The sequence below is a fragment of the Salvelinus namaycush genome, chromosome 11 (genome assembly GCF_016432855.1).
Source record: "Salvelinus namaycush isolate Seneca chromosome 11, SaNama_1.0, whole genome shotgun sequence".
NCBI classification, from domain to species: Eukaryota; Metazoa; Chordata; class Actinopteri; order Salmoniformes; family Salmonidae; genus Salvelinus; species Salvelinus namaycush.
Genome location: NC_052317.1, coordinates 28456943 through 28471401, shown reverse-complemented (window position 1 = coordinate 28471401; position 14459 = coordinate 28456943). Strand labels below are relative to the sequence as shown.

The 14459-nt window shown below is 47.5% G+C and overlaps 1 protein-coding gene across 1 annotated transcript in view; it reads right to left on the bottom strand.

The window, feature by feature from the left end:
* The window catches only part of LOC120055970 (arf-GAP with GTPase, ANK repeat and PH domain-containing protein 3-like), a 247314-nt gene that overhangs the window by 42595 nt on the left and 190260 nt on the right, over positions 1-14459 (bottom strand). Inside the window, exon 13 of the mRNA XM_039004066.1 lies at positions 3567-3728. Within this exon, the coding sequence (XP_038859994.1) occupies positions 3567-3728 (162 nt within the window). The remainder of the gene's footprint in view (positions 1-3566; positions 3729-14459) is intronic.

Sequence of the window (14459 nt, the reverse complement as noted above, 5' to 3'; positions counted from 1 at the left end):
GTACAGTCGTGGCCAAAAGTTTTGAGAATGACACAAATATTAATTTTCACAAAGTTTGCTGCTTCAGTGTCTTTAGATATTTTTGTCAGATATTACTATGGAATACTGAAGTATAATTACAAGCTTTTCATTAGTGTCAAAGGCTTTTATTGACAATTACATGAAGTTGATGCAAGGAGTCAATATTTGCAGTGTTGACCCTTCTTTTTCAAGACCTCTGCAATCCGCACTGGCATGCTGTCAATTAACTTCTGGGCCACATCCTGACTGATGGCAGCCCATTCTTGCATAATCAATGCTTGGAGTATGTCAGAATTTGTGGGTTTTTGTTTGTCCACCCGCCTCTTGAGGATTGACCACATGTTCTCAATGGGATTAAGGTCTGGGGAGTTTCCTGGCCATGGACCCAAAATATCGATGTTTTGTTCCCCGAGCCACTTAGTTATCACTTTTGCCTTATGGCAAGGTGCTCCATCATGCTGGAAAAGGCATTGTTCGTCACCAAACTGTTCCTGGATGTGTTGGTACCATTCTTTATTCATGGCTATGTTCTTAGGCAAAATTGTGAGTGAGCCCACTTCCTTGGCTGAGAAGCAACCCCACACATGAATGTTCTCAAGATGCTTTACTGTTGGCATGACACAGGACTGATGGTAGCGCTCACCTTGTCTTCTCCGAACAAGCTTTTTTCCGGATTCCCCAAACAATCGGAAAGGGGATTCATCAGAGAAAATGACTTTACCCCAGTCCTCAGCAGTCCAATCCCTGTACCTTTTGCAGAATATCAGTCTGTCCCTGATGTTTTTCCTGGAGAGAAGTGGCTTCTTTGCTGCCCTTCTTGACACCAGGCCATTCTCCAAAAGTCTTCGCCTCACTGTGCGTGCAGATGCACTCACACCTGCCTGCAAATGCACTCACACCTGCCTGCTGCCATTCCTGAGCAAGCTCTATACTGGTGGTGCCCCGAATCCCGCAGCTGAATCAACTTTAGGAGACGGTCCTGGCGCTTGCTGGACTTTCTTGTGTGCCCTGAAGCCTTCTTCACAACAATTGAACCGCTCTCCTTGAAGTTCTTGATGATCCGATAAATGGTTGATTTAGGTGCAATCTTACTGGCAGCAATATCCTTGCCTGTGAAGCCCTTTTTGTGCAAAGCAATGATGACGGCACGTGTTTCCTTGCAGGTAACCATGATTGACAGAGGAAGAGCAATGATTCCAAGCACCACCCTCCTTTTGAAGCTTCCAGTCTGTTATTCGAACTTAATCAGCATGACAGAGTGATCTCCAGCCTTGTCCTCGTCAACACTCTCACCTGTGTTAATGAGAGAATCACTGACATGATGTCAGCTGGTCCTTTTGTGGCAGGGCTGAAATGCAGTGGAAATGTTTTTTTGGGATTCAGTTCATTTGCTTGGCAAAGAGGGATTTTGCAATGAATTGCAATTCATCTGATCACTCTTCATAACATTCTGGAGTATATGCAAATTGCCATCATACAAACTGAGGCAGCAGTGTCACGTTCCTGACCTTATTTTCCCTTATTTTGTATTTATTTAGTATGGTCAGGGCGTGAGTTGGGGTGGGTTGTCTATGTGTGTTTTCTATGTTGGGTTTTTTGTGTTCGGCCTGGTATGATTCTCAATCAGAGGCAGCTGTCAATCGTTGTCCCTGATTGAGAATCATACTTAGGCAGCCGGGGTTTCACGTGTGGTTTGTGGGTGTTTGTTGCCGTGTTAGTGTTTTTTCACCACACGGTACTGTTTCGGTTTTCTGCACATCGTTTATTGTTTTTGTATTTCAGTGTTCAGTTCGGTTTTAATAAATCATCATGAGCACTTACCACTCTGCATATTGGTCCGATCCTTCTCGCCTCTCCTCGTCGGATGAGGAGGACGAAATAGACAATCGTTACAAGCAGACTTTGTGAAAATTAATATTTGTGTCATTCTCAAAACTTTTGGCCACGACTGTATATTAAAACAAAGAGTAAAACTTTCTGAATCCACATGTTTCCATTGACACCACATGCTGACTTCCATTCCATTCCATCGACACCACTACATGCTGACTTTCATTCACATCCATTGACATCACATGCTGACTTCCATTCACTTCCATTGACACCACCACATGCTGACGTCCATTCACTTCCATTGACACCACCACATGCTGACGTCCATTCACTTCCATTGACACCACATGCTGACTTCCATTCACATCCATTGACACCACATGCTGACTTCCATTCACTTCCATTGACACCACCACATGCTGACGTCCATTCACTTCCATTGACACCACATGCTGACTTCCATTCACTTCCATTGACACCACCACATGCTGACATCCATTCACTTCCATTGACACCACATGCTGACTTCCATTCACATCCATTGACACCACCACATGCTGACTTCCATTCACTTCCATTGACACCACACGATCACTTATCCAAAACTAGAGCAGAAAGTTTGTCATTTTAATGTGGACAAATTATTGATTTCAAGCTATATGGGACAGAACAAAAGGTTGAGAATGACGTTGAGATGGGCTAACTCATATTGCCCTCAATGCAATGTGTCGGAGGGAATCCACCCAGCCCCCTAATGTTAGCCATCACTCATTCAAGCCCCTAAAACCGTTATTGGAGTGATTCTGACAGTGCTGGTCCATTAAGGTCTAAATTCTTTCTTGGAATGCAAGAGAGAATTAGATTCAGTATAGGGCATTATGGACAAGCTTACTTAGGAACAAATGAGGGCACAATCATGGTGATGTGAATACGGCCTACATGTTATATACTGTCAAATCAATACTCCTACGGAAAACAGGGGTAAGAATTATCCAAGTTGGCCGAAAGAGACCAGATAGAGAAACACAATGAACACACTCACCTACCTTTGACATTGAAACTAGTGTACCAACATATCAACAACAACACTTACCACCGGTGCTTGTGATCTATGCTTGAAACGATGTGGTCAGTGGTCTCATTCAAACTAGAACGCAGTCTCATTCAAACTAGGAGGTCTGTCAGCGACACCATGGTAAAAGTGTAATGATTATAAATACTAAGGGTCATTAAGGAGGCGTCGGTGCCAATGCTGTCGATATGCAGCGTATCAATCATGTTGATTGATCATCTCTGGCTCCAGTGACATCAGTTTTATGGCCTTAGAGACAGGAGTCTGTGTTTCACAATGCCATCCAATTAGAGCTGTCCATTCATCATCAGGCTGGAGAATCATTATTAATTGAGCAGAGGGTTGGCTGCCACTCCATTGCTGAGTGGAGAAGAGGAGATCCACAGCTTCTGGAGCTCAGGGCGGTTGGTTCTTCACACTATGGCTAGATGGGGAGAATAAGGGAGGCTATACATGGACTTGCACTGGAGTCCAGTACGCTAACCAGATTTACTATGTTTGCACTTGTTTGTTTTTGTTGCAGTTTCAGAATATGTTGCCATTTCAGACTGTTTTAAATGTTTATGCATTGTTGCAGACTGTTTTGACGAGTTTGCAGAAGGAGCGTCTTTTATAACTCCTGTGTTAACTCCTGACTTACCTTCGTTGCCTGTAGACGGTCCGTCTGGCTTGGTGATGCCTGTGCTCTTTTTCCGTCTGTGTCTCTTGCGGTTGGCGTGAGGCGAGGGGGGAGGCTCCTGCTTAGGACTGGTGGCACTGCCCACCCCAGAGCTGCAGGTCAGGGGCTCGGCCATCCCGTTGGCTGGAGAAAGAGAGAAACACTGATCAGTAAAAGATATCACGATCAACTGTACTTTTTGACATGCTATGTACAAGATGTTTAATACTGTGTAAACACACACAGAAACATACTACATTTGCAAGTTTAGAAGGGAAAGACAGAAGGATATGAATCATGAGATATTGACTAGTGATGATGTACCATAATATAAAAAACACCATACAGTGGTAATTCATACCCTGATACCAACAAAATGAATGCAAAGTAATCGCAATAAAAAAGATGCCAACCCAAAACTGAGATACTAGCGGTCCAAAAGTATCTGTACTGCTGTGGCTTTAGAGCGGATGAAGGAAGAACAGACAGGTATGGGGGCAGCTCAGCAAACAAATGGTTAGTTAGGTTAGCCCCAGGCCAAGCTCTCTAGACGACTGTCAGTGAGTGACAAGAGACTAAGAGCCGGCTTTGTTTCTGGTTGCCTAAGTGATTTCATAAATGTGATATTTAACCTGCACCACTGTTGGGCAAAGAGGAGATAGAGGGCTAAAAAGATGGAGGAGTGGGTACGGGTGGGGGGGTCAACTTGCCATCTTTCTGGTCTCCTGACATTTGACATCACTTTCCATCTCCCCCTCAGGATGCCATTATGAATCTGGGGAGAGGAGAGATGGGGGCCAGGAGCCTTGGGGGCCGGGGAGAGGCAGCGATGGCCAGTCCATGGGCCCCATATTGCTCTCCTTCTGCCACCCCGTGTGGAGAGCAGGCAGCCTCCTCCATTGTCTCCCATCAGAAGTTCATTGTAGTGTGGCAAACTCCATTCATTTTCCTCTCCCTCCGCACCGTCCCAGCCCCAGGCACCAGGAGCGGAGGGCGGTAGGACAAGAAGGAAGGGGGCTCGTATCAGGGATTATTGCCGTTGTTGTTGCACATACTCTAATGCCGCCACTGTCGCTGGCTGTGCCATTAGCCACTAGTGTACAACATCAGTTGTTAGGCCTAATTTGGTCATTACCTTACGGGAGATGGGGCTATGTTGGAGGGAGGAGTGGGATGTGGGATGGGCTCAGCAGGAGGTGGAGGATGCTTAAGTGGAGGAGACTGGAGCTCTTTAAAGGCCCCAGGCAGCCTGGTTGGAGCGTGGGCATAAAAATATAGGAGCCAACACACTATAGGCGTACATCTGTTAATGCGGTATGTATAAATGCTGTTGGATTTATCAGAACAACATTATAATTTAGATTTTTAAAAGGAACCATACATATTTTGTACACTCGTAGTGGAATGCATATGTTTATCTTATTTCACATGAATAAGCAGGTTTTCATCTGTAACGATCGTCTGTGGTGGAAGAATGATCGGACCAAAGCGCAGAGTGGTAAGTGTCCATGTTGTAATATAATCCACTGAACACGACAAAAAATACAAAATAACAAAGTAACCTAACCGAAACAGTCCCGTGTGGCATGAACACAGACACAGGAAACAAACACCCACAAACCAACAGTGAAAACAGGCAACCTAAATATGGTTCCCAATCAGAGACAATGCAAAACACCTGTCTCTGATTGAGAACCATATCAGTCCAATTGACAAACCTAAACATAGAAACACATAACATAGACTGCCCACCCCAACTCACGCCCTGACCAAACTAACTAAAGACAAAACAAAGGAAAATAAAGGTCAGAACGTGACAGTACCCCCCCCCCCCCAAAGGTGCGGACTCCGGCCGCAAAACCTAAACCTATAGGGGAGGGTCTGGGTGGGCGTCTGTCCGCGGTGGCGGCTCTGGCGCGGGACGTGGACCCCACTTCATCATAGTTTTTGTCCGCCTCCTTAACCGCCCCCGTGGCCTCTTACGAGCGGCGATCCTCGCCGCCGACCTTGGCCTGGTAACCCCAATAAATGGGCTCATAGGACTGAAAGGCACCTCTGGACTGAGGGGCACCTCTGGACTGAGGGGCAGTTCCGGACTGAGGGGCAGCTCCGGACTGAGGGGCAGCTCCGGACTGAGGGGCAATTCCGGCATCGCCGGCGTGACAGGCAGCTCTGGCAGCTCCTGGCTGACTGACGACTCTGGCAGGTCCTGGCTGACTGGCGGCTCTGGCAGCTCCTGGCTGGCTGGCGGCTCTGGCAGCTCCTGGCTGGCTGGCGGCTCTGGCAGCTCCTGGCTGGCTGGCGGCTCTGACAGGTCCTGGCTGGCTGACGGCTCTGGCAGGTCCTGGCTGGCTGGCGGCTCTGGCAGGTCCTGGCTGGCTGGCGGCTCTGGCGGCTCCTGGCTGGCTGGCGGCTCCTGGCTGGCGGGCGGCTCTGGCGGCTCCTGACTGGCGGGCGGCTCAGACGGCGCTGGGCAGACGGGCAGCTCAGACGGCGCTGGGCAGACGGGCAGCTCAGACGGCGCTGGGCAGACGGGCAGCTCAGATGGCGCTGGGCAGACCAGACGGCGCTGGGCAGACGGGCAGCTCAGACGGCGCTGGGCAGACGGGCAGCTCAGACGGCGCTGGGCAGACGGGCAGCTCAGACGGCGCTGGGCAGACGGGCAGCTCAGACGGCGCTGGGCAGACGGGCAGCTCAGACGGCGCTGGGCAGACGGGCAGCTCAGACGGCGCTGGACAGACGGGCAGCTCAGACGGCGCTGGACAGACGGGCAGCTCAGACGGCGCTGGACAGACGGGCAGCTCAGACGGCGCTGGACAGACGGGAGACTCTGTAGAGAGAAAACGGAGAGACAGCCTGGTGCGGGGGGCTGCCACCGGAGGACTGGTACGTGGAGGTGGCACCGGATATACCGGACCGTGAAGGAGTACAGGAGCTCTTGAGCACCGAGCCTGCCCAACCTTACCTGGTTGAATGCTCCCCGTAGCCCGGCCAGTGCGGCGAGGTGGAATAGCCCGCACTGGGCTGTGCTGGCGAACCGGGGACACCATGCGTAAGGCTGGTGCCATGTACGCCGGCCCGAGGAGACGCACTGGAGACCAGATGCGTTGAGCCGGCTTCATGGCACCTGGCTCGATGCCCAACCTAGCCCGGCCGATACGAGGAGCTGGAATGTATCGCACCGGGCTAAGCACGCGTACTGGGGACACCGTGCGCTCCACCGCATAACACGGTACCTGACCAGTACGACGCCCTCTCTCTCCACAGTAAGCACGGGGAGTTGGCTCAGGCCTCCTACCTGGCTTAGCCATACTCCGCGTGTGCCTCCCCCCCAAGAAATTTTTGGGTCTGACTCTCGGCTTCCAACCGCGTCGCCGTGCTGCCTCCTCATACCAGCGCCTCTCTGCCTTCGCTGCCTCCAACTCTGCCCTGGGACGGCGATATTCCCCTGGCTGAGTCCAGGGTCCTTTGCCGTCCAGAATCTCCTCCCAAGTCCATGAATCCTGTGTCTTCTGCCGCTGCTGCTGCTGTTCTTTACCACTCTGCTTGGTCCTTGGTTGGTGGGTGTTTCTGTAACGATCGTCTGTGGTGGAAGAATGATCGGACCAAAGCGCAGAGTGGTAAGTGTCCATGTTTTAATATAATCCACTGAACACGACAAAAAATACAAAATAACAAAGTAACCTAACCGAAACAGTCCCGTGTGGCATGAACACAGACACAGGAAACAAACACCCACAAACCAACAGTGAAAACAGGCAACCTAAATATGGTTCCCAATCAGAGACAATGCAAAACACCTGTCTCTGATTGAGAACCATATCAGGCCAATTGACAAACCTAAACATAGAAACACATAACATAGACTGCCCACCCCAACTCACGCCCTGACCAAACTAACTAAAGACAAAACAAAGGAAAATAAAGGTCAGAACGTGACATCATCTAACCATTTCATGTGGATGAATTACCTGACGCATAAAAAAAACTCACGACAGGCCTAATTGAAACCGCAAATTTGTCAGTAAAATGTCCTAATGTCGATAAAACAAAATACGCTAGACTGGGTGATCATTTTTTGGTCTGTAAAATAGATTGTGACAATTCCAGTGGAAATGCATTTATGCGTACATTTTTTAATAATAACCATCATGTCAAAGTAAACTCGGAGTCACGCGATGATATGTTACGTTCTACTACCACCACGACGTGGAAAAACATGCTGAGTTTATAGGCAGATGAAAACTTAACTTATGGTGGTTAAGTGCATGGTGATGAGCTTCAAGCAAATTTCCCAAAAATATCCAGGGTATTATTGGTGATTGTTGCTTGGCTGCCAATGATCAAATAAAAATGATCTTGCTCTTATCCATATGTCATCATATAATCTACACTGTCCACTTTATCAGCGAACGGTTGTCTAGAGAGCATGCACCAAGATGAGATTGGGCAAGTATGCTATCTATCGCAACAGTTTTTGTGACAAATCTATCGGTAGAGTTGAAAATACGATGGAAACACATTAGCTCGTTTTTTTATTCAGTACATGGAAACCTAAGCGTAAAAGTGCTTTATGTTCACTACGTCATCACACACAGCTTTTATCAGCAACAAGTCAGTTTGATGGAAACACCCCTGGTGGAAAAATTTGCATATGTTTTTTTTCCAGATTTTTGAATATTCGTATGCAAATCGTTGTCAAAATGGATGCAAACCTAGCTATTAACAGTCAAATGTGGACACATTTATATAGGAAATACAAAAAAAGGCTATTGATTATCGAAACTTAATGGACGCCGCAAGATCAATAAGCATATAGTGAATTTGTGATGCCCCTAGTTCCCTCCCTCCTTCTCTCCTCTCCTCACCGGTTGGTTTTGAATGGCAGCACAGAGGTAAAGCCACACATGTAGCCGTGGCGTGGCGTGTCGGGGCGTCTGTTTCAATTTCCCTGCTTCTCCCACAAAAGCCCCCGAGACCAGTCATTAGCTGGGTGCAGACAGCTGGGGGCACAGGGGTCCACAGAGTACCTTCTCCCCTCCCCTCCTCCCTCTACACCCCCTCCCTCTCTACCTCTACCCCAGTGTCTGTCCCGCCAGCACAGCTCTGTATGGCAGCTCGGAGCGGAGAAGAAGGGAACGGAGAAGGGTCCCGAACCCTCCAACCTTGTCCTCCTCTCGACGATGACAGGCAGCATTTGTTTAATGTGGCTTGAGGTGAGAGTGGAGAGCTCCCCTTTGGGGACCCGTCGTGTCATAAACACTTCTAATTATCAATTTTCTGCCCCTAATGTTGTGGAACATGACCCATGATCCTCTGCTCCGCCTGCACCCAAAACATGGGTTGTATACATTAGGGCACACCGTAGCAAGACGTTTTGCAACAGAAAATGAATATGAAGGTTTCTTGTTGGACATGTTCAGCTAGTCCCTCCATGTTTCTATCAGTTTGCTTCCGCTTGGTGGCTAATTAATAAGACTAGGGTGAAGAGAAGACATACTGTACCTTCTTTGTTCTTTTTCTGTGGCTCAGGCTTGTCATCGCTATTTCTTTTTCTAACACTGACTGAGTAGGTGAAAGATGGTAACTGCCAAAGTGTAAGTGGAATGGACATTGTGAATAAACCAGACTATATCTGTTCAGCTATTGTACATCGAAAGTACTTCTACATCTATAGTGAAGCTAAAGTAACTCCTTACCATTGGAGTCATGCAGTAGCATTACAAAATAATGTAACACCATTTGGTAATTGTGTGTAGATACACTACATGACCAAAAGTATGTGGACACCTGCTCGTTGAACAACTCATTAAAAAAATCATGGCCATTAATAAGGAGTTGGCCCCCCCTTTGCTGCTATAACAGCCTCCACTCTTCTGGGAAGGCTTTCCAATAGATGTTGGAACATTGCTGTTGGGACCTGCTTCCATTCAGCCACAAGAGCATTAGTGAGGTCAGGCACTGATGTTGGGCGATTAGGCCTGGCTCACAGTCTGCGTTCCAATTCATCTCAAAGGTGTTCAATGGGGTTGAGGTCAGGGCTCTGTGCAGGCCAGTCAAGTTCTACGACAGCGATCTTGACAAACCATTTCTGTATGGACCTCGCTATGGACGTTGCTACCTTACTGGAACTAAGGGGCCTATTCCAAACCATGAAAAACAACCCCAGACCATTATTCCTCCTCCGCCAAACTTTACAATTGCCACTATGTATTGGGGCATGTAGCGTTCTCCTGGCATCCACCAGATTCGTCCGTCGGACTGCCAGATGGTGAAGCGTGATTCATCACTCCAAAGAATGCGTTTCCACTACTCAAGAGTCCAATGGTGGTGAGCTTTACACCATATCAGCCGACACTTGGCATTGTGCATGGTGATCTTAGGCTCTTAGGCGTGGAACCCATTTCATGAAGCTCCCGAAGAACAGTTCTTGTGTCGACGTTGCTTCCAGAGATAATTTGGAACTCAGTAGTGAGTGCTGCAAACGAGGACAGTAAATTGTTACACTCTTCAGCAATCGGTGGTCCCATTCTGTGAGATTGTGTTGCCTACCACTTTGCGGCTGAGCCGTTGTTGCTCCTAGACATTACCAGTTGACCGGGGCAGCTCTGGCAGGGCAGAAATTTGACGAACTGACTTGTTGGAAAGGTGTCATCCTATGACGGTGCCACGTTGAAAGTCACTGAGCTCCTCAATAAGGCCATTCTACTGCCCATGTTGGCTATGGAGATTGCATGGCTGTGTGCTCGATTTTAAACACCTGTCAACAACAGGTGTGGCTGAAATAGCCGTATCCACTAATTTAAAGGGTCCACATACTTTTGTATATATAGTGTATATACTGAGTGTACAAAACATTAGGAACATCTTCCCAGCATTGTGTTGCACCCCCGTTTGCCCTCAGAACAGCCTCAATTTGCCGGGGGATGGACTCTACAAGGTGTCGAAAGCATTCCACAGGGATGCTGACCCATGTTGACTCCAATGCTTCCCACTGTTGTGTCAAGTTGGCTGGATGTAATTTGGGTGGTGGACCATTCTTGATATACACGGAAACGGTTGAGTGTGAAAAATCCGGCAGTGTAACGGTTCTTGACACACTCAAACTGGTGTACCTGGCACCTACTACCATCTTTTGGCTTTCTCATTCACTCTCTGAAGACACACATACACAATCAATGCCTCAAAAAAATCCTTCTTTAACCGGTCTCCTCCCCTTCATCTACACTGATTGAAGTGGATTTAACAAGTGACATCAATAAGGGATCATATCTTTCACCTGGACAAAAGGAACACCTATGTGAGAATGCTGTTCATTGACTACAGCTCAGCGTTCAACACCATAGTGCCCACAAAGCTCATCCCTAAGCTAAGGACCCTGGGACTAAACACCTTCCTCTGCAACTGGATCCTGGACTTCCTGACGGGCCGCACCCAGGTGGTAAGGGTAGGCAACAACACATCTACCACGCTGATCCTCAACACGGGGGCCCCTCAGGAGTGCGTGCTCAGTCCCCTCCTGTACTCCCTGTTCACCCATGACTGCGTGGCCAAGCACGACTCCAACACCACCATTAAGTTTACTGACGACACAACAGTGCCTGATCACTGACAATGATTAGACAGCCTATAGGGAGGAGGTCAGAGACCTGGCAGTGTGGTGCCAGGACAACAACCTCTCCCTCAACGTGAGCAAGACAAAGGAGCTGATTGTGGACTACAGGAAAAGGAGGTCCGAACACGCCCCCATTCACATCGACGGGGCTGTAGTGGAGCAGGTCGAGAGATTAAAGTTCCTTGGTGTCCACATCAACAACAAACTAGAATGGTCCAAACACACCAAGACATTCGTGAAGAGCCTCTCTACCTCAGGAGACTGAAAAGATTTGGCATGGGTAGCCATTTTCTCAAAAAGTTCAACAGCTGCACCATCGAGAGCATCCTGACCGGTTGCATCATCGTCTGGTATGGCAACTGCTCGGCATCCGACTGTAAGGTGCTACAGAGGGTAGTGCGTACGGCCCAGTACAACACTGGGGCCAAGCCTCCTGCCATACAGGACCTATATACGGTGTCAGACGAAGGCAAAAAATTGTCAAAGACTCCAGTCACCCAAGTCATATAACGTTCTCTCTGCTACCGCATGGCAAGCGGTACCGAAGCGCCAAGTCCAAAAGGCTCCTTAACAGCTTCTACCCCCAAGCCATAAGACTGCTGAACAATTCATCAAATGGCCACCCGGACTATTTACATTGACACACCACCCTTTGTTTTTACACTGCTGCTACTCGCTGTTTATTATCTATGCATTGTCACTTTACCCCTACCGACATGTACAGATTACCTCGACTAACCTTTATCCCCGCACATTGACTCGGTACCAGTACCCCCTGTCTATAGCCTGTTATTTTATTGTGTTACTTTTTATATATTTTTTTTACTTTAGTTTATTTAGTAAATATTTTCTTAACTCTATTTCTTGAACTGCATTGTTAGTTAAAGGCTTGTGAGTAAGCATTTCACGGTAAGTGCTACACCTGTTGTATTCAGTGCAAGTGACAAATACAATTTGATTTGATTTATCATAGAAAGAGCAGGTGTTTCTAATGTTTGTACACTCAATGTATATCTATTACTCACTGATATGAGTCTGTTAAACCATGCATACACATCATTGAGCAACAATATCAGAGAGTCCCTGGCAGTGCACTAGTCATCCAACATAATCTAGTGTTGACTCATCTGAAGTGCACCTCAATTCAAAGCTATCCATATCTGATGGATCGCATCAGATTTCCCATAATAAAACTTAGGAGTAGATGCCACCAACTGGCTCTCTGTTTAAAATGGAGGCACTGTAGCTTACTGTTGTGAGCCGCTCAGCGAGTTCACTTTGGCATTATTAGCTAGTGGTTATGAGGGGCTGTCGGGAGCGAGAGAGCGAGGTAGCGAGGGGCGGGAATGAAGCATATTGAGGATCAGGAGTCTCTCTCTCCTCTCAGCTGAGTGCCATATAGCCTCTCCCAGCCTCTCCTCCTGTGCAGGCAGGTACTGTGGAATAGGTATCAGGGCTAACCTGTGATTACAGTGTATTACACTCCCACCGGGGAAATTACCGTTTAAACATGCTGCATGATGAAGACTGTGGGCGAGACAAAGAGGGGGCTAATAGCTCGCTATCCACCGCAGCACCGAACTGCTAACAGCTTTCTGGCCCTACCGCAAACCGGCAGCCTTCTCACAATGAGAATGAATGAGAACGAGAGAGAGAGACACAGAGACAGAATGAGAGAGAGAGTTTTTCATTTAATTTCTAAATGCGTAATTCAAGAGGCTCTGGGTATGGGAGCACTGTGATTTCGCCGGCTAGGCCCCTTGACACGGCAGCAGCTCACTGCCTGTCCTCAATCAACGGCATCGGCTGCAATTAATGGCAAAAATTAGAAACAATCACCGTCTCCCCCTTATTATCCTCAATTAGAGTGCACTAATCAAGGCCTGATCGCGCTCTGCTGCTCTCTCCAAACTAAATGTCAAACTTCATTACGGACCCGGCGTGGAAATCAAACTCCCCATGTACCACGCTTTCCAGTACGCGACGGGAGGGCAGAGCAGAGTAGAGTTCCAGCAATACAGCAGAACACCCTGAGGTACAGAACAGGCTGGTCCTGCCTTCACTCACTGCCTCTGTGATGAAATACATTCACTGGAGAAACATACTCTGATGGTGTATATACCTACAGGTAACTGCCAGAATAATGGAAACAGTTCAGTAAGTGAGGGATACAAAGTATATTGAAAGCAGGTGCTTCCACACAGATGTTGTTCCTGAGTTAATTAAGCAATCATGCTTAGGGTCATGTATAAAAATGCTGGGCAGGCCATTGTTTTGGTTATGCCCCAATAGGATGACAATGCTCCCATCGACAGGGCACAAGTGGTCACTGAATGGTTTGATGAGCATGAAAATTATGTAAACCATGGCCGTCTCAGTCACCAGATCTCAACAATAATTGAACACTTATGGGAGATTCTGGAGCAGGTTGGAGTTTTTCGTCAATAATCTTGTTCTGGAGGCAGCTCTGCAGTGGTCACTAGCTGGCACAGCCACAAAGTCAACCTAACCTTAACCCCACTCCTAACCCTAAGCAAATGTTTGTTTTCATGAATTTTTACAATATAGCAATTGCAGCTGGCCTATCTAAGGGGAAATCGCTCAGTTCTGCCTCCAGGAGAAGACTTATGACAATAAACGTCAACCTGCGATTCTGGAGCGGCGTTTGAGAGAGCATTTTACACCACTATCAATAAAACACCAAATTATGAAATTTGTCGTGGAAGAATGGTTTCGCATCCCTCCAATAGAGTTCCAGACACTTGTAGAATCTATGCCAAGGTGCATGGAAGCTGTTCAGGCATGTGGTGGCCCAACGCCCTACTAAGACACTATGTTGGTATTTCCTTTATTTTGGCAGTGACCTGTATATATACTATAAAAAAAACTTCTCAAACACTCAGACTTGGTCAAAATGTTTGTCTGCTCCCCAGTTAGCAGGATACTGCATACTACAACAAAACTTTAACTGGGGGTCACTCACTTTGGCATTGACAGAGTTATATTGCCATTTGTAAAAATGTCACAGTGCTTAGGTGCCTGTCAAGTCTGTTTTTAATTCAGGTGTAAAGGATGAAGTATATAAAGGAAAGACAGCTTCTAAACACAGCTTCTTGTGTGGGCCCAGAATAAGAGTAGTCTGCGAAGCAATAGACAAAATGGGGTTGAGATTTAATCAAAAGGCTACGTTCAATATTCAAGAGATGTAGCTAGCTCCCCCAGCATCTCCCTCAATAGGTTTACAAATGAGGACGTTCTTT